The 19,545-nt window shown below is 36.8% G+C and overlaps 2 protein-coding genes across 3 annotated transcripts in view; one reads left to right on the forward strand and one right to left on the reverse strand.

The window, feature by feature from the left end:
* LOC145666297 (uncharacterized) overlaps positions 1–19,545 on the forward strand; it is a 255,157-nt gene that overhangs the window by 94,053 nt on the left and 141,559 nt on the right. The window lies entirely within an intron of this gene.
* LOC145666295 (uncharacterized) lies at positions 1,913–13,257 on the reverse strand. The gene is made up of 4 exons (XM_081733370.1): positions 12,793–13,257; positions 9,478–9,637; positions 7,976–8,094; positions 1,913–4,559 (listed from the first exon to the last, which is right to left on the reverse strand). Exons 1-4 carry the CDS (start codon positions 12,793–12,795, stop codon positions 4,539–4,541), a joined length of 303 nt encoding a protein of 100 aa, XP_081589496.1. The 5' UTR covers positions 12,796–13,257; the 3' UTR covers positions 1,913–4,538.

The following is a 19,545-nucleotide window of genomic DNA, read 5'->3' on the forward strand; positions in this document are numbered from 1 at the left end:
AAGTTGTTTGTTCCGGTTTTGTATGTGATTTTCCTTCCCCTCCCCCCACATTGCTCCAGGCTTTTAATGCTGCATTCTTGTTGCATTCCAATTGAAAAGAGCTGAGCGGCACGCAACACAAATGGCAAGAGATCATGTCAACAGAACAATCATATCACAACATCGAGTGTTCGCTGTAATGTACAGTGAAAGTTTCTGTTTTTTTCTTCGTATTGTTATGTATTGTGAACTTAATACCTAATTTAAGTTAAATACAGAGGATTATTTATCTATTTAATTTAAAATGTTTGGTTTGGTAGCTGGTTGTTCGCCTGGAAGCACAAACGAATTTTGTTGTTAACTTTGAACTTTTTTTTCCTTCCCCTAAAATATACTGAAAAGAAGAAACATTCCAAGAACTAATTCCTTTCACTTCCCATAGGGAGTCTAGTGTTAAAGATAATTTTAGATCAGATGTGTATACAGTTTCCTTCAAAGAAATAGAAAATATTTCTTTCTTTCTTTTTTCTTTGTTTTGTGTATATTTGCTTTCGTCAGACCTATTTCCCTGCGAGGCAATCTTAGTGCTCTGCTTCCTATATACTTATTTGATAGATAAAAAAAAAAAAAAAAAAAGACTACGTTACACGATGCAATAGTACCGGTACTATTGCTGTATTCAAAAGTGAACTGTATTTTCTGTATTTTCAACTTTTTTTTGGAGGGGATATCGAAAATTATCTAGTATTAAATTAATTTTGGGATAGAAGATGTATCCAAGACCAAGCCCCATGCCGTAAACGCCGGTGGGCCACTGATGGGCTGCCTGCGACACGCCGCTAAGAAGTGGTGGCCCGGAAGCGACGCTCGCGTACGACCCAGTGGCCGTTTTTCCAATTTTACTGGTGGGTGGCCCACCAGCGACAGAAATCGGTGGTCCCGCCGCGATAATCGCCAGCGGCCCGCTTATATATTTTTGTTGTGTTACAGTTGGATGGCCCACCAGCGACGCGTCGCTAGAAATTGGTGGGTCAGTGGCGACGCTCGCGGGCGGCCCGGTTTCCGTTTTTCCAATTTTACTGTTGGGTGGCCCATCAGTGACAGAAATCGGCGGTCCCGCCGCGACGAAACGTCTGTGTTCCACCAATTAGCAGATCCTTTTTCTGCCAACATGGAACACCGTATTTAGTAGCCCAAAAATTGCCTGATGTGATTGAATTATTGTAACCATAGCTTAGAATAAAAAGAAGTAATTGCTTGTTCTTGAAGTAATCTGTATTCAAATGCACTTTCTCTCATTTTTATTTATAGGGGTTTCACAGCCTTGGCTCAAAATCTGCAGGAATATCAATTGCTTTATTCCGTTTCTGCAGATTTTGAGTCAAAATCTCTATAAATAAAAATGGGAGAAAGTGCATTTGAATACCCACTACTTCAAGAACAAGCAATTACTTCTTTTTATTCTAAGCTATGGTTACAATAATTCAATCACATCAGGCAATTTTTGGGCTACTAAATACGGTGTTCCATGTTGGCAGAAAAAGGATCTGCTAATTGGTGGAAAATTAAGGAGGCGGACAAATGGCAAGTGGGACGTGGAAACAAACTGACGAAGGAGTTTTGACAATTATTAACGATAAACAAAGAATTTCACATAATTTGAAGCAAAATATAATTCAATTATTGTTTATACTATTCAGGATATTGGGGAATTGTTGGACACCAATTAAAAAGATCCAATAAAGACAAAAATGAACCTATATAGGCGTTCCCCCGTCGCTCCTGCATCTTTCTATCTCCCGAATGTATTTTTTACTCTAAAATATAATTCGTCGCTGTCAATAAAAATGTCAACCGAGAATGCTAAAATTGTCAGACATGGTGAATTCCACAAGGTTATATTTTGCTTTTATTGTCTGACGTTTCATTTTTTTATTTAATTTTTTTTTTACTTCTGCTCTCTTATTTTTGAATGCAAAGTTTCAACAATTAAACTTCTTGAACTGATCTTGGTTGAAGCAACAAATAAGTGTAAAAAATACATCAAGGAGATAAGAATTAAGACGTGTTGCCAAGCAGAGTTAAAAAATAAACCCTTTTCAATCGTGACACATCATTCGATTTTAGATTTAAGATATACATGTTGGTAAGCTATTACTTGCTGGAATGTTTGACTGTAGAGACTAAAGTGCACAAACTGTAAATATAAATTATGAGAGATCCTGCACTTACGAACCACGAGTTCTCACCTCCATTTGTGTGGCAAATTGAACTAGCCTTATTAGAAAATAATGCATTGATTGTGCATCACTACGAGTGTTACAGAAGTTAATAATGAATTTTAAATTAAATATACGAAGGCATAAAATCTGGAAAGAACCAAAGAAAGTAATTAAAACTAAAATCTCACTTTATTCAAACAAACGCTTATTTATAAACACAAAAACAAGAGGAAATCTAAAGAAAAGTGCAAATGGTCAATATTTTCAAGCTATATCACAAGAAAAATATAATTCTAAGGATCCCGCCCTTTTCTTATGGAAAATGGCTCTCGGTCAAATTATTTCTAACTATGCGCAAACGAAAGGCCTTGAAGTGTAGATAAAAAGACTCCATGGGCACGAATTTCCAAATATTATATTTCTCGAGTTATATGGGTTTACAGTTACGTGATGTCATGAAAACCGCGTGAAATAAAACTGTAATGTGCCCATGAGTGGACTGACCATTGTCTAAGTGCTTGTAGTTCACAATACGGCCACAGACGAGGGACTGCGCACCGTCTGTGATCGCATCGTGAACTACAAGCTACTTCGACAATCCGCGTGATGCATTATTCGCGAAAATGCAGTTTCGAGGGGATCGAAAGCCAGTTAGCCAATGCCATTATGAGTTTCTGCTAGCTTTGATGTCATTGACTAACTGGCTCTGTATCCTCCGAAGTAGTTTTCTGACGAATAATGTATCACGCGGTTTTCATGACATCGCGTGACTTTAAACCCACATAACTCGAGAAGTATAATTGTTAGAGATTTGTGCCCAAAGAGACTTTTTACCTACATATCAAGACCTTTCGTTTGTGCATACAGGGTTTCCACTGATTTGGCAAGCACGAATTCCCTGACTTTTGCAGGTTTTCCAGGACAATTTATAAATTTCCAGGGTTACAGATAATGTAAAAAAGCAACTTTATTTCTTCGGACCAGAGGTATACTATGCATGTACATTTACATTCGTCGTTTAAACGCCGTAACATCATTTAAAAAAATGTTAAATTACTGGCTCGTCTTGCGATGAACCAGAAGGAATTCCTGCTTAGCATTATAAAACGTTAAAAATTAGATTTGAAAGTTATAAACTCATATTGAAATTCCCTGACTCTTTCAGGTTTTGTCAGATTTTCATGGAATTCCCTGACTTTTCCAGGACTTTTTACGAATAAGGTGAATTCCCTGACTTTTCCCGGTTTTCCAGGTGGGTGGGAACAGTGGCACAGTTAGAAATAATAAATTGACCGAGATCCATTTTCCATAAGAAAAGGGCAGGGCCCTTTACGACTGAAAAAATAATACAAGATTTACGGGTGTAGAACGTGCATATGCCTATCTGGCTGTGCTACGGTAAAGTCGGAAAAACAAATTGTATCTTGAATATATATCGCGCAGCATTGTTTAAAATACCAGTGCTTTCCATTTGTTTTAAGAACGTATAATGCTTTTTGTAATTTCCTGTGTAATGCCAAAATTCAAAACTATAGTCCAAATGTTAAAAACGATGTTCAGAGTAGTGTATGAATGCGACAAAAAGAGAAATAACCCCACACGAAATTGAATAATGTTAAGATTTAGTATTAACCGGAATTAAACATAATTTTAAGCAAACGTCGAGACAAAAGCAGATCTAAACCAATGGTACATGTCATCTGTAGTGAAACATGTCGAAATCTGCATGTTAAACATATGGAATGTAGAAAAAAACGCGTTTGGACAACGCTGTTCGAATCACTCTGTATATAGCACGCATCTCGCTATCTTAGAAAAAAAAATGCGCATTCTAGACACGTAAATCTGTACATATTGTGAGCAAAATACATCCATCCACTATAGTATTTCAGTACAATTAAGCTATTTTTGTGTGCGTTACGCAATGATGACAACACCTTAAAGTCCAATTGTCAATAATACCTTTACATTTACATTTCATGACACATTGGAATGCATACAAAGCTGTTGTAGTCTGTAGGCAAAAGAACACATTTCTTTAAATTATTCTCAACCTGAAACACTGAAAGTTTTGAAAGCTCTCTTACTCTAAATATGCCAAAATAAGACGACTTCACGATGTCACTAACACTGACTTTCACGTGCTGATGTGCATGTGCTGTTTTCTTGCACGGAATGAAAATCATCTTTGTCACAAACAATGGTACTGTCTGATTCATTATTCCTAGAGAGTTCAACATTTGCCACTATATCTTCAAACTGTCGGTTGACCTATCTCTTTATTCTTTTGTATGCAGTTGAAGATAAAACACGGTGGTGACTTTTAGGCATCTGTACTCAATAGGAGTTTTTTTTTTTCTGTAAAAGAAATATAAATGCTTCTATTACACATTAGCTCTAGATTTCATTAAGGATAGTTTAGCAACAAATTTCGTGCAAGACCAGTTATTTGTAATTTCTGTGTTTTAGAACTTTTTCTTTAAATCATCTAAGGGAATAAAAGTTGATCCAAACAAGTCTGAAACCCACACTTAAGCCAGCAGCACTGGCAGCAAGTGCTGCAGACTCTAGAACAAATAGGATAGAATGCCGTTACATGGACGTATACGTATACGGAAAGATGGGAGTCCACATCGGGATAAAAACTAACACTTGTAAAATCTCAATCACGAAGAAATGAAAAATAATGTTAAAAAGGGTTGGCAAATTGGATAAGTGCCCTCATTTGTTACACCATGGGCCCTTTCAAATCATGGTGTCACTGGTGCTAAATCATAAGATTTTACTGGAGTTGCTGCAAAAGTTAATTTTATTAACAATTCTGAATTTACTTGTCTTATTTACGCAATCAAATTGTCATTTTTGTATCAGAAATGTATTGTTACAATTTTAAGTGTTGGAAAGTAGTTAGGGCTAAAATAGTATTATTAAATGTTTGTTGGATATTTCTGAAATTGCTTTACAACCTTTAAGAACACGACTGAGGTTTGTACAGTTCTATCGTGCATGGGAACTTCAGAAAAGGCTATTTTTGCTCTGCAATGATTAAGAATGTAGTATTAAGAAAAAAAATTGTAAAGATAGTGTTTCAACACTGATTTGGTGAAACTAAGTAAAGCTCTGAGAAACTTAGACATTTAGCAAGATTAGAAGCCATTTTCTCAGGAAACAGTACATTTTTAGTTTTCAATTACAACCTGGTGCTTAAGCAGTAAAACTACTAAAAATATATTATCAAATAAACCGAATGGTGAGAATCTCTCTTTTTCTCTCAGAAAGAGAGAGAGAGAGAGACCGTCCCGGTGGTCTAGTGGTTAGCGTCGCTGACTACGGACTTAAGGTTCCCGGGTTCGATACCAGGCGCTGCGATGGTTTCCAAGGCGTGGGTCTGGAACGGTGTCCACCCAGCATTGTAACGCAATTGGGGAGCTGTTATGAATGAAGATAGTGACGATCACAGTGAAAGCTTCGGCTCTCCTCTCCCAACCCGTCTGGTCAGCGTGGGAGCAGTAAACCAATTCCTCCCTCTGGGGAGAGGCCTCATCCAGTAGTGGATCGAATATGGGAGGAATCATCCAGTAGTGATTTATTATTATACACCGAATTAAAATTACATTAAAATTATGTTATTCTTAGGAAAATATCCCAGTACATATAAATAGTGATGACAGATACAGAGTTAATCTATCTTTCTTCTACATCCTGCATGATTGGTCACGAACACCAACAATACATTGAACTACAGAGGGCTAACCAGGATTCAGACTATCCCTACGGTATTGAAAAATTAGAAGGTATTCTGTGAAAAAAGGATACAAACCCGTGCATCTGTCTCGTTGACTCATTTAATACATACTTCTTTGTTGTCTGCGCTTACTAACTGCTGGACAATTATTACCATAGGAAAATTTTAAACTGTTTCTAAAATTGCATATATGTACATACAGAAAAACGAAAGGTATCTAAAGGCAAATTGGTAAATCAAATAGGGGAAATAGCTTTTATGAATATGCTCGCAAAGAAAATGTAGCTACCTTTCGGTATCAGCATCAGCATCATATCATTATCATAATATTTTAATCCTTTACGTAACTCCTTCCTCCAGGGCGTAGCATTAAAATAATAATAATAATAGTAATAACCATTGCCCAAAAACGAAACTTTTCAGGAAGATGAAAAGAAAGCTTTTCTTACTACACACTAGGAGAAATTGTGCACATGAGCTTCCTTAAGCATGTTCTAGAAAGTCTGAGACACATGAACAAAGATATTTGAAGACTTTCTTAGTTTGTACTAGGGAAAGTTTACTTTGTATCCCCCTCTCCTCCCCCTGATTTTTAGGTGGTTTCTTATAAATTGCCTATTCCAGAGACTCTCATGTCGGCACTTCCGGAAAATTTCTATATATTTTGCCGATCATGACTCCGTGACACTAAAACCACCCTTAGTTCCAATGTATATATATATATATAACGTTTATTGTAAATGCTCTAGCTGCCGTAATTTTTCACGGATTGAAACCAAACTTGGCACAAAAATTGGTCGTATTAATGAGTTCGTTAGCCACAATGATCTGTTGAAACATTTGAAAACGGCGGCCATTTGAACTTTCGAAAAATTCATAATTTTTACAATTATGAACCGATCTGCACCATATTTGAACAAAATGTCGAGGTTAACAATATACTAGATGTGTGTGAAAATCAGAACGAACCGTTAGAAAATTTCAAAGTGGCCGTTCAAAGAAGCAAAATAAAAAAAAAAGAAAAAGCGATCTTCCCGTGAACGAGGATCGAACTAGTGACCCTTGCATTACTCAACCTATGCCTTAGACCACTTTTTTTTTTTTTTTAATATTCACGCCGACCTTTCTTACACACTCATACCACATATACTGATTTGTGATTACCGATTACTGATTTCCGCTTAATACATTCCACAAGAACAACCACGACACTAGGCAACACCCAAGCCCAAGGCGAGAATCGAACCCACGAGCCCCACAGCAAGGGGACAGCAACCGAACGCGTCTAACCACACGATCACCGAGGTTTCTCCACTCGGGAAACTGTGACGCGAGGGAAGAAGATATTTTCTCAGTATTTGTATATTTCAATCTATCAAGAGAAGTCCGTGCAATAGGTCGCGCATCAATAAAATACATGCTAGAAAGAAATCTACCTATTCTTTGCGGCCTTGTGCCATAAGCTGTTTTTTTCTTTGAATAAAGCAGTTTTTGAAAACAAAAAAGATTGACATTATAAGCCAGTAAATTTGCAAAGGAAAAAATTAAGTTACTAACATTTAAATTCTTCCCCAAAAAAGCTTCTTTATTTTAAAATAATAATAATAAAGCAATTTATAATCTCTGTTTTCTGACCGTGGGTTAACATGTAATCTAGTCGGTAAAGTGACCGACTGCTAATCGAGCGACATGTGTTCCATTCCCGGTGAGAGTACAAGGAACTTCTGAACTGAGGCTCTACGTCCTAAGGGTTTTCGTCTGCATGATTCTGGTTTCTTATACCGAAAGCTTGCTCCAATATCTTCGTGTGTATATTCGTAAGTACTGTTTGTCTATATACAAACATTTGAACAGAGAGCTTAAATGTAATGCAGCGTGAACAAGAACTCTAAGCTTAGAGCCAAACGGTGAATAAAATAAGACAAATGTTACTAGTTTTAAAAATACTAGGCCAGTAACTAATTTTACTGCTCTGAGCTATGCATGTTTTACAGCCTAAAGAGTTAGAAAATATACTGCTTAAGTATACCTGACGTCTTCTTTCCCTTCCTCCGTTCCTGTCCGCCGCACCTTTTAACCACCTTTGGGTAATGTGTATAATTCGGTGTGTTGTGACATTATATCCTGGGAAGTTTGCGGCGACAACATCTGGAAAATGCAGAGAATTTGATTTAGAAGTACAAAAGTGGAGCAAAAATGGCGCACTGTAAAATATTAGTATTGACTAACAATAAAAGATAATCATTTTCTAGTATTCATTTTTATTTTCGTTCTCTTTCCAGTGAGCTTTTCAGACAAAATAACACCAGAAATGCAATTGGCTAAAAGTGGTCCAAAGAACTTACCGACGATTATCAAGGAGAGATTTAATATAGGTACAATAGGTAGATGAAGCATATTTCAAAGCTCTTTTAATGCTTTTACCCATGCTGTACTTCTTGAACTCGAGAAACCAATTACTATTTTTCTCCTCGAAAATGTCCCTGAAAGGGAACCAAAGCTAAAGTAAAATCTCGAAAATACTGCAGGATATTTTCATCAATGCTCACAAAACTATGTTAGGTACAAGTTCGTTGGAGAAGAAAATCGGACAAGGAGAAGGGGGTAAAAAAAAAAGAAAAAATATTAAAAACGATTTAAATGGATTTTTTTTATGTCATAAGAGGTTTATCATGAGGTCTATTGTTCGAAGAACCTTTATAGTAGTTATTTTATGTCTTATGTGAAAACACACAAACAATTACAAACTTTCATCCATGTATTCTAATAAAGGGTATCCGAAACACAACGTACAGGAAAGAGAATTGGTACCAATCTACAGGTATTGTGTTAGGAAATGCAATGCACCTTTTCTGGAAATAATTTATATATTGCCAACCACGAACTCTTCATTCAACATCAAAAAGTAATTTTTCATAGCCTAAACCAGTAATAAACCATTCTCCCGAACTTTCTTGTATATTCAGAGAATTCCCATTTTCCCCCGACTGTAAACACTATCATGGGTACGCTCGCTTGCCATCAGACAGTGACACGCAGTGTTGACCTTATAGTTGCTAACAGCTGGCATTAAAGCAGGCTTCTAAGCTCATTCCGTTACACGAGTTACTATTACTAGTATTAAGGTTCTTCGAAAAGTAGACCTCGCGATAAACCTTTGAAAGTGTCGTTCAGATTCATCAAAATCCATTGTTCGAGCAACTCCCTTTCATTTTCTGCCTTCATCTTGTCCGATACCCCCCCCCCTTCCCAACCAATATCCCGGAATCTTCAATTTATATTTGCACATTTATAAGGCTCTTATAACAGAGAACAATCCATTAAAGTAGTTTTTAATAAAAATGCTCGTTTTTCTATATTTTTACCCTCTACAGGGAGTTTCACCCCCCAACTGTTGTACGACAGAGCAGAAGCTAGTTAAAAATCTCTTTGTTACCTTCCATCAACAGTAGGACCTGCTAACAGACACTAGACGTAATTAATACTAAAATGTGACAATGGTTTAAGACTTTTTTTTTTATTTTTGCTTACCTCGAAGAATTTCAGCCAACAAAGATTTTCCAAAGGAAAACTTGGCGTTACTGCCAGTTATGTTAACTCTCAGAGCTGCTTCGTCTGTCATCAATTTCCTCAGAGCATTTCTTGCACACTGTTCCACATTTTCTCCACCCACTGCGGTCAACAACCGAATCTGAAACACAAGCGAACAACGTTTATCTGTAAATATTCAAACTGGTAAGGTACAGATCAACTTTCTGACTTATGTTAGAGAAAGGTTATAAACACAAATTTAACTCAGCAAGTAGCCGAGAAACATTAATTTTTTTAATCCTAGAACAAGGAAGACTCATTGAGTACTTAATGTATCAATTCCAAATCCTTAATAACTAAATAGACTGCGCAAACGCAAAAAAAAAAAAAAAAAAAAAAAGTTTTAACTCTATAAACGAGATATGCAAATAATGACTTTTTACTTGCAAAAATCTGGAACAAAAATATTAATGAAGTTTCGTATTTGAGGAATGTGTACTTCTTATAGTGGAATCAGCTACGCAAGTGCAACGCTAAAAATTTCGCCCCTTTTTCGCAGCGAGAGCCATGTAATACGTGAACCTACAGTTTAAAGTGGGTTTCGAACCACTCCATTCACGGTGAGCTCCCAGCGGAAATCCAACTCGCGACCACGCGCACTGAAGGCAATCGCGCTAAGTATCAGACTACGAGGAAACCCACTTTACAATACATCCACTGATGTATATACAACGTATGTTAAAAACTAATATCCATCATTTGGACACTGTTGCCTGCTGACGAAAAAAATATATATATATATTATTAGCCCGATACGCATGTCTGTATTCCGAACAATTGCTGTCCGGTATTGACTGCTGTGAATTGCACTTTTCAAGGCCAATCCAGTAATAAAAATCATTCTTGTCTGATAACATTATCATGGCTAAACAAAATCTGCACTCGTGTCCGAATGAGTCCCTATCTGTGTACATATGCAAGTGTAATTAAAGTTGTACCAAATTTCCTATTTAGTAGACCGTCTGGTAAACTGAACCCTAATTTTTAAACCTGATGGTAGTGGGAAGGAACCTACATTTTGAAAATATGGTATTTCATGCATTTTCTTCATGGTAGAAGTAGAGGAATTCTTCTAGAGTTTTACCAGGGCGCTGAGAGTTTCAAGGGGACCTTTTGGACCTGTAATTTTTACTGTTTTGTTTTGAGTTTTTTTTTTACTTGGAAATCTTAATTTGCACCCTCACATAACGTGAGAGTTGCCATTATGTTGTATCTTTATTAACAAATAAGATATAATTTTTTGAACGTTAAGTTTGCAGCTTAGTGTCAGCGTTTACCATCACCTATATTTTGTAAGTCTTTGCATTTTTAAGTACAAGGGCATAAATCCCATTATTCGCATTATAAGGAACTGTATTTTACGATTACTAAAGCAAACGAACCTAATTTTAACTGTTTTCAAGCTAGAATTCTTACAGTACGATCCGAGGATATTACCTGTCTCCGGACATAAGTTAAGGAAATGGCGCTAACGTATTTTTTAAAAATGTATCGGTTATTAATGAAGATACAACATTGTGGCAACTCACCATTATGTTGAAATTCAAAATTAAGAGTTCCAAGAAGAAGCAAAAAAAAAAAAAAAAACTCAAAACAAAACAGTAGAAATTACAGGTCCAAAAGGTAACTTTAAGCAGTTTCAACGAAGACTGCACGGATTGCAATTTTGTGACGGTGTTGCGGACCAGTGATCTAGAACATTCCCTGGGTTCACTCGAGCAGACGGCTCTACCAAAAACATAATTTAGAGGTAAAATACGATGTCAAACACTTTTCGTAAACGAAGTAGAGTGTGAATATAAGTAATTTCTGCCATTAGATATCATATTGAAATACATTTTGAATGGGAGTGAACGTATTATAAGTGTAACTATTTACTGAAGCGGAAGAATGCAAGAATGCGAAAAAGGTGGAAATAAAGGGCGGGAATGTTCTGTTCGTGTTAGCAATGGTCAATTTTCGATGAATATAATGCAAAGATACTATTTTATTACAAAGAATTGTGTGATAAAGAGCACCAAATTATAAAGTTTTCTATTATTATAAGAAAAGCACTATATTATAAGAATTTCTCCTCGCAGGGGGCCATTTGTACCCTGGAAACCAATGAAGCCGTTTTGAAAGTAAGAGTTATTTCGATTATTTAAGTGTTTTTGAAGGTGAAAATTATTGCGGACATTTTATGTATTTTTCCATTCTTGTTTATGCGTATGCCCCCTTCGCTGACGCGCCTGCTCCCTGCAGACGTACCCATCGGGCCGCCCTGCTGCGCTCCTGCACTGACTCGGTTATATGGCATTCGTACTTTTAGTGGCCACCTAGTACAAGTTTGTTCATGGTTTAAGCATTAGCTCCTCATTTAGTGCATGTTCTGCAAGAAGAAATCGGAAAATGCAATAAAAGTGTGAAAATTTGGTAGAGGCGTCTGCTCGAGTAACACCCCTTCCCTTTAAGGGTTGCTGCAACAGGAGGGAATTACACTCTCCATCCTCTCCTTTCACTCACGTTTCACTTGGTTTAGCACCTTTTTTGGAAATCTCATAGTGCTTGCATACAGAAAGACACAGGTCCAATTGGTCAACGCTCCTGCGTAAGACAAGCGAACCACAATTATAACCTTTTCATGGGTTTATAATAAGTGGTCTGCGTTCTAGAGCAGCTTTAACTAACTTTTATGGTCCATGTTCCGTTAAGGGGGTCCAGAACTACACTGGACCCCTTAAACTAAGCTAAGCTAAGCTAACCTAACTTAACCTAACCTAATATAACGTTATATTATATAATCAAATCAATAGAAAGAAGTAGTGTCAAAGGCACTGGACCCCCTTAACGGAACATTGACCACTTTTATTTGACAAGGGTGTAAAATAAACTGACCCCATATATGCACGAGTACGAATTCTATTAGTTTTCGAAGTACAAGGGCCTAAATGTGTTACGGTAATGATCTTCACACCATAAAGGAGTTCATTTTATCATTTGTAAACCAAACTTTTTAAAATTTACCTAACCTAAAGCCAGTAGGCCTACTATGTAGCCTATATGGGGGTCGGGCATCTACACCCTTCGCCTTTATTTGATTCACAATATACAGGAGGTATGTGCATATTTTTATTTCGAGGCTATAACTTTTTTTAGTATCTTACTAGTACGTTGCAAACAATTTAGTACATTTCTAAACCCTATTCTACGCAAAGTTTACATTTTTCCTCGATTTGCTCTAGCGAGTATAGCAAGTAAATTTAAAAATCTTACCATCAGTGTATTTTACTGCCACTTCCTAGGTGTCCCATGTTCCCTCATCTGGTTCTTCATGGAATATAATATGTCTTCGTCGTTTTGTTCATGCATATGATGGCCATCTTGCAATTTCTTTTCCTTCGTGTTCAGATATCCAACACTTTGGTATAGTAGCTAATGTATCTTCTTCCTTATAAATAAAACAACACAAAATAATTTGCACATCTTGCCACTTGTCCGCCACACTTGAGACCCGCATGTAAACAACAAATGAAGTCCTCCTTCCGCATGCACGCGGCGATGTTGACGCGTTCCTTCCTCGGCGAATCGAAGAAGCGCGGACTGCAACGAAGTACACGCTGTTACGTGGTGGCACCGTCACTATGCCGCTGCTTCATATCTCTATCCGACTTGTCGGAGATCCGCCGCCAGCGGCCCACTGGCGATACTCTTCGATACGTCGCTGTGGCGACGAATCGACCATTTCCCTGCCAGTGGCCCACTGGTTTTCAGCGACTCTTACGGCATGGGGAGGCCTTAATCGAATTGAAGCCATCGAATACCCCCTCCCCCTTCCTGCAGATATTCATATACTTTTTAAGTTACTTTTATATCATATCTTAATCTCAAAATAAGTTCGTGATGTTAATGAAAGATAAACTAAAAAGTGTGATTTGTATATAAGTGAAAAATTTCCATCGGTACATAAATTACTAATACAGTAGACCACGAAAACTCGGTCTAATGTGGACCAAAGTGTGGCCGAGTTTTTTTTTTTTTTATTTTATTTTTTTTTTTTTAATGACAGGGTAGCTATCGGAAATGGGTTTTAAAAGAAAATACGTACGAGTGTTTCCTCAGAAAATACAATACTGTACTTGTATGTATTGTTTGTGTGAGAGTACAACAGAGAATAAACTACCCAAATACCCTTTTTTTAAAAAGTACGTGTTTTATGAAAGCATAGAACCTTTACTATACATGAAAAGGAAAATTAATGAGTACACACTGTACAGTAATTTACCTGATAAGACTGGCCTCAGAAAAATATTTTATGAAGACATAAAGCTGTCTATAATGAAAATTAATTAGCCGACTTTGGTGATTTTTAAAAATTATTATAATTATTTTTTAAAGAAATGTGTAATGTCCTGCCAGCGAGTTTCTTTCCACCGTGCCCGAGTGTGACAGAGTTATTCGGACTGCTGCGTTATCGAGTATCAAGTTTTAGGGACTCTAAAGTATTCACTATCTGAAATGTGTGAATAGTCATCTGAGGTGTTAATTTAATCTATAGACGAATCATTCCTTGTCCTCTCCAGAGAAAACAGGTTTAAGATTTTTCTTTAAAATGAAGACAGAATTGTTACTAACCACGTAAGGTACTTCTACTAGTTCTGATTTAAGGAAAAGTAAACTTAAAATATAACGTAATTAAAATTCGGAAATATTAGGTGGAAGTTACAATATTTTTTTAAAAAAAGAAAACATTTTAATAATAAAATAGTAAAATGCATCGCTTTTCTGAGAATGGGATTCCTATTACCTTTGAGCCTCCGCTCAATTGCAAAAGTTTCTTGTACATTTTTAAATGTTTTTTTTTTTTTTTTTTATGGTTTTTGATTTGCTAATACCTAATTCTAGCTACCCATTTAATGTGTTCAGATATTTATTTTACAGGTGACAAAAATCTTGTTTTCAGGTATTGATATTAAGATGATTAAAAAAAAAAAACTGATTTCCCGAGAGCTTTGTAAAATGAACAAGAGACGTTTTGGAAGCGCACATTAGTTTCAAATGTGCTGTAAGCAGGGCTCCAATTTCTCTAACTTTCAGGGGGCCCATTCAAAATGTATGTTTGGTTATAGACAGGGTCTAAGAAGGCATATATGAGGATTTTAGGAAAAAAAATGAATTTAAATTATGCAAAATATTGTATATTCATTAAAAAAATAGTATAATAATACATATAAGAATAAAAAGTACACATAAAAATACATATTCATAAAAATACATGGAGGCCCACATGAGCATTGGGGTCCGGACCCAGGATCGACACCCTTGGCTGTAAGAATGTGAGAAACATTGAACGAGATCCTTAAAATAATAAAATAAATAAATAAATAAATAAAAATAAAAGTAAAATGAAACCCCCTGCAAATTTGTCACAGCATAACATAGCTCATCAACTCAACTCTATCTGCCTAGACTTTTGACTTGGTTTTTAATTGGGTGATTTGTAGTCACAGAATCCAATCCCATTCTTTTATATTATCCTGCTTTCTTAATTGAAAGAGCAATTCAGTTACTTCATAACTCTGGGCCCATTACAACAATAAAAAAAAAAAATCGATATCTTCCTTCAGAAAACTTAATGTATTCTATTTGCATAAGTATATGTAAGCTAGGACATGAGATTTGATTTGGCAACCTTGCCAAAGAATTCGAAGTATAGTCTCCACATTGCATAAATGAATTGAGTAGCAAACAGTTTAATGATTTTTCCTAGTATTTTGTAAACACAGGCACCAAACCTCGCGGAGGGACTCGTACCTCTAAAGTTTCCTGTCCTCCAATTAAAACTTATTTCCGTTACACAAATATGTTTGAATTGTTTAGTGCCAGCAGAATTCTGCTTAACGACTATGTAAATACCTTAAATATTATAATTCAATTTCAATTTTTTTTAAAGTCCTAATTGATGTCTTGTTAGACGAAATCTGGTAATAAAACACACATACTTGAACAGTTCCCTCAAAGTTATATAGAAGTCGGCGCCGCTGAGGGTAACTAATGTCTTTTGTTAATAATATATACGTTTAAAAAAAACATGTATATATTTTATTCCTAGTTAAGGACAAGAACGTATCACTTGATCGAGCTACACAGTCGCGTGCCTGGTTGAAATGAAATCTTTCAGTTTAACGTCCTACGTTATGCACGTTTAGGCTAAGGAAGACGATCATTAAGGCAAGTGAGTGATGATGGAAAATTGCCGGAATGAGAAAGTGGGAGGAAACGCAAGTACCCAGAAAACCCATGGACACGATGTTGTCTACCCTAAACTTACTTGGCCGGTGATCGAACCAAGGAATCCACACACCAGAGATAAGCGCTCTGCCACTGAGCCACCGTGACCCCGCCTCCCTAATTGAAGTGTACTAATAGCTTACCAATTTTCTCTTCTTTCGTGCATAATGTTCTTTCTCTTTGAAATCAGTGGTTGTCAACCGTTTCGGTCTTAGCACTTCCTTGTGTAAATAACATTGTCCTGAGCACTCCCCGTCACCTTAACCCAACCCACTCATGCACAAGGCTAATGTAAGATTTGGATGAAGCATCTAAGAATCAGAAAAAGGCTTCAATTCTTAAAACCAGCTCTAAAAATCTACATTATTATTTGTTTTTTAAAAAAGTAAATTTTTGATAATTTGTTCAATAGAAAGAAAAAAGTGTAACAGATCATAAAATCTCAAATGTTCTTTAAACAGTGTATCGCGCCGCTGTTTGTTCTAGCGTCCCCTTTGCTGGCTAACATTGAGAGCCACTGTTTTAACCCTTGCATTTCTTAGATATTTTTTGTAACGCGGAATACGAAGGGGGGGGGGAGTCATTTTGTGCCCACTTGTTAAGATTAACTATAGGTCTACCTATATGTCGCAGAAGGAAAAAATTAGAAACTCTCACAAAATCTACAGAGACTTAAGTGAATAGGACAAAGGATAAGACCAACAGATCTTTATTACGAGGGTCACTACGAAAGTTTTGAAATACGCATTATTGTGGCACAGTATTTGAATTCCAACAATTGCGTTCGGTAGTGGTATCCAGAACGAAGAAGCGAAGCAAGTTTCAACTCGCCTCGCTTATCGGCATGGCCGTATCGTCTTCATTTGTTTGTTGATGTGAGCAGTATTCGGCTGTCTAGAATGGAGTTCGAAAGGGAACATTTTCGGGCAATGATCCTTTACGATTTTAAAAGTGGTTTGAACGAGACACAAAGCCTTGACCGTTTGCAGGGGGCATTTGGAGACCTTGCTTCTTCCCGTGCTACAATTTTTCGTTGGTTTGGTGAATTCAGAAGAGGCCGGACATCGCTTAAAGATGAAGAGAGAGCTGGACGTCCGGCAACAGCCATGTCAGATGAAAACATTGCCGCTGTGGAACAAATGATTCGAGAAAATCCTCGAACAACTTTCGAGGACATTGAATCTACAGTGAACATTGGTTCGCCAGCAGTAACAAAAATTCTTCGTGATCATCTTCAGCTCAGGAAGGTTTCATCTCGTTGGGTGCCTCACACTTTGACTGAACAGCAGAAGCGCATGCGTGTGGAATGGTGTGGAGAAATGCTTGCAAGATTTGATGGAGGCAATTGTCGACACGTCTCTGACATTGTTACTGGTGATGAGACTTGGATCTATCAATTTGACACTGAAAATAAACGTCAGTCTACAATTTGGATCTTTCCAGACGAAAATCCACCCACGAAAGTGAAGCGACCGCGAAGTGTGGGGAAGAAGATGGTCGCAACTTTCTTCTCCAAATCTGGCCATGTTGCAACTGTTCCACTGGAAGAACAAAAGACTGTTACTGCTCAGTGGTACACCACTGTTTGCCTAACGAAAGTGTTCCAGAAGCTTCGGGAACCGCGTCCAAGAACTGGATTGCGTGGGATTCTGCTTCATCATGACAACGCGTCCGCGCGCACGACCAATATCACAATTCAGTTTTTATAATCTACGAAGGTCATACTTATGACTCATCCGCCGTATAGTCCTGACCTGGCCCCATGTGATTTTTTCTGTTCCCCAGGAACAAAGATCCCAAGCGTGACAAGAGATTTTTCAGCCCTGAAGAAGCTGTAGTCGCTTACGAGAATGAACTTTCAACACTTGAAGAAAAAGACTGGCAACACTGCTTCCAAAAGTGGTTTTCGAGGATGCAAAAGTGTGTACAGTGTGATGGTGAATACTTTGAGAAAATGTAAGTGTTAAATTGATTTTAAGTATGTACGTTATTTCACATCTCAAGACTTTCGTAGTAATCCTCTATGACTGACACTTCTAAATGTCTGTCACATTTAGGCAGGCAAATTTATGAAACACGTTTACATGAAACTCTTAAAATGAACAATACACGGGATAAGACTCACCGCCAAATTTAGAAAAGGCGGGGTACAACTATTTATTATACTGCCATCTAGGAGTGACTACTAAATGTCAGTTAAATCTTCTACCAACGAGGGGGAGGTGCTTTCTGCCCCCAACTTAAAATAAATTTTATGAGACTAACGTTCAATTTGAACCATCATAAGGTATTCGCTTTAGTTAAACATGTTGAGTAATACCATATTTTCTTACAATTTTAAAGAAACGATTCGAAGAGTAATTACAAAACAATATACTGTAACGGACACAAAATATCCCCGTTGGTACTTCGAGGGTTAAACAGTGAATTTACGAAATAAAAGCTAGAAGCGGAAATCAATCCCGTTTGGTTAAGATGACATCTAAGATTTGTAGATTGGCGCGCTGGGTGCATGGCATTCTCCACAAACGGCTTCTTCCCCTGTGGCAAGTACGTGTTGTAAGGCTTAGAAGAGATGCAAGCACTCGCGTGGGGTCATTGTCCTATATTATACGATATCAATGAAAGCACTATTGGATCTCTGCTACGAGACGAGTAAAATAGTCAACCATCTGGCAACAATGAGCCACAGAATACTAAATGAAGAAGAAAACGAAGAGATGGCGCCAACCAGAATCATAATACAATAAAATAGGAAAAAAAGGAACATCAAAATGTAAAAAACAAGTTTTATAAACTTCAGTGGAGATTCAGTGAGCTTTCAGTACATCATGTTGTTAATAGTTGATAAAAGAAAGTAAGAAAATGCAAGTATGGCGTGTAAAATATGTTTAACACTCTGAGCCTTACCGGGGTTTGAGTCCGTCTGGAGTCGAACCTCGGTTCAGCAAAAAAAAATGCTACGGAGGCGAGATTTCGTTCTCTCGGCGCGCCAAAGAAAATAGATATCGTCTTCTACCTCACTCTAAGACCCACCCTTCTCCAACGGATCCCAGGGCTTTAGAGAACGGAGCGTCTTGAGAGTGGAATTTAAAAAAAAATATTACAAGTACAAGTGGAAGAAAATGCTTTGTTCCAAATCTTCTTTTGTACAACACATGCTGCATAGCTGAAATGCAATCAATAAGGCGGTGATCAGAGTGAGTTTCGGAAATGCCTTATCACGAGCGTAGAGCTAAACGCTCTACGTCTCTGATAAGAATACGCACTAATAATAATAATAATAATAATAATAATAATAATAATAATAATAATAATAATAATAATAATAATAGTAAACGTACTGAAAGAAATTTTGAATTTCCGAAGATCACTCTGATTACATACCTGTAATGCAGATATAGATAATGTTCTCTAATTTTCAGTCATGAAATGAAATGGGTGAAATATTGACATACATAAATGAATAGACACCCTTTTTGGTTAACAGCCAAATTTAATGTTAAAATTTAATTTTAGAAAAAGGCAATTTTGAAAGCGAATTTAACAAATCTCACTTTTATATATTTAAATTTGAAATTTGACAAATTTTAAATTTAATAATCCAAACCAAAGTTATAACAACAAAGCACTAAAAAGGAACGAAAAGGAATACTGAACCGCTTCTAGTATTACAACAGATATGAATCTGGTAATAATTAATTTTGGATTAAAAAAAAAAATATTATGACCGTGAAA

The sequence above is a fragment of the Thermobia domestica genome, chromosome 12 (assembly GCF_964235325.1).
Source record: "Thermobia domestica chromosome 12, izTheDome1.hap1.1, whole genome shotgun sequence".
In the NCBI taxonomy this organism is placed as follows: Eukaryota; Metazoa; Arthropoda; class Insecta; order Zygentoma; family Lepismatidae; genus Thermobia; species Thermobia domestica.

What these genes read in the sequence shown, in the direction of transcription:
- LOC145666295 (XM_081733370.1), bottom strand. An exon ending in GTTGGCTGAAATTCTTCGAG is followed by an intron (nt 8,095 to 9,477) that starts GTAAGCAAAAAT and finishes TGCATTTTCCAG; the next exon opens with ATGTTGTCGCCGCAAACTTC. An exon ending in GAAGGGAAAGAAGACGTCAG is followed by an intron (nt 4,560 to 7,975) that starts GTATACTTAAGC and finishes TTTCTTTTACAG; the next exon opens with AAAAAAAAAAACTCCTATTG.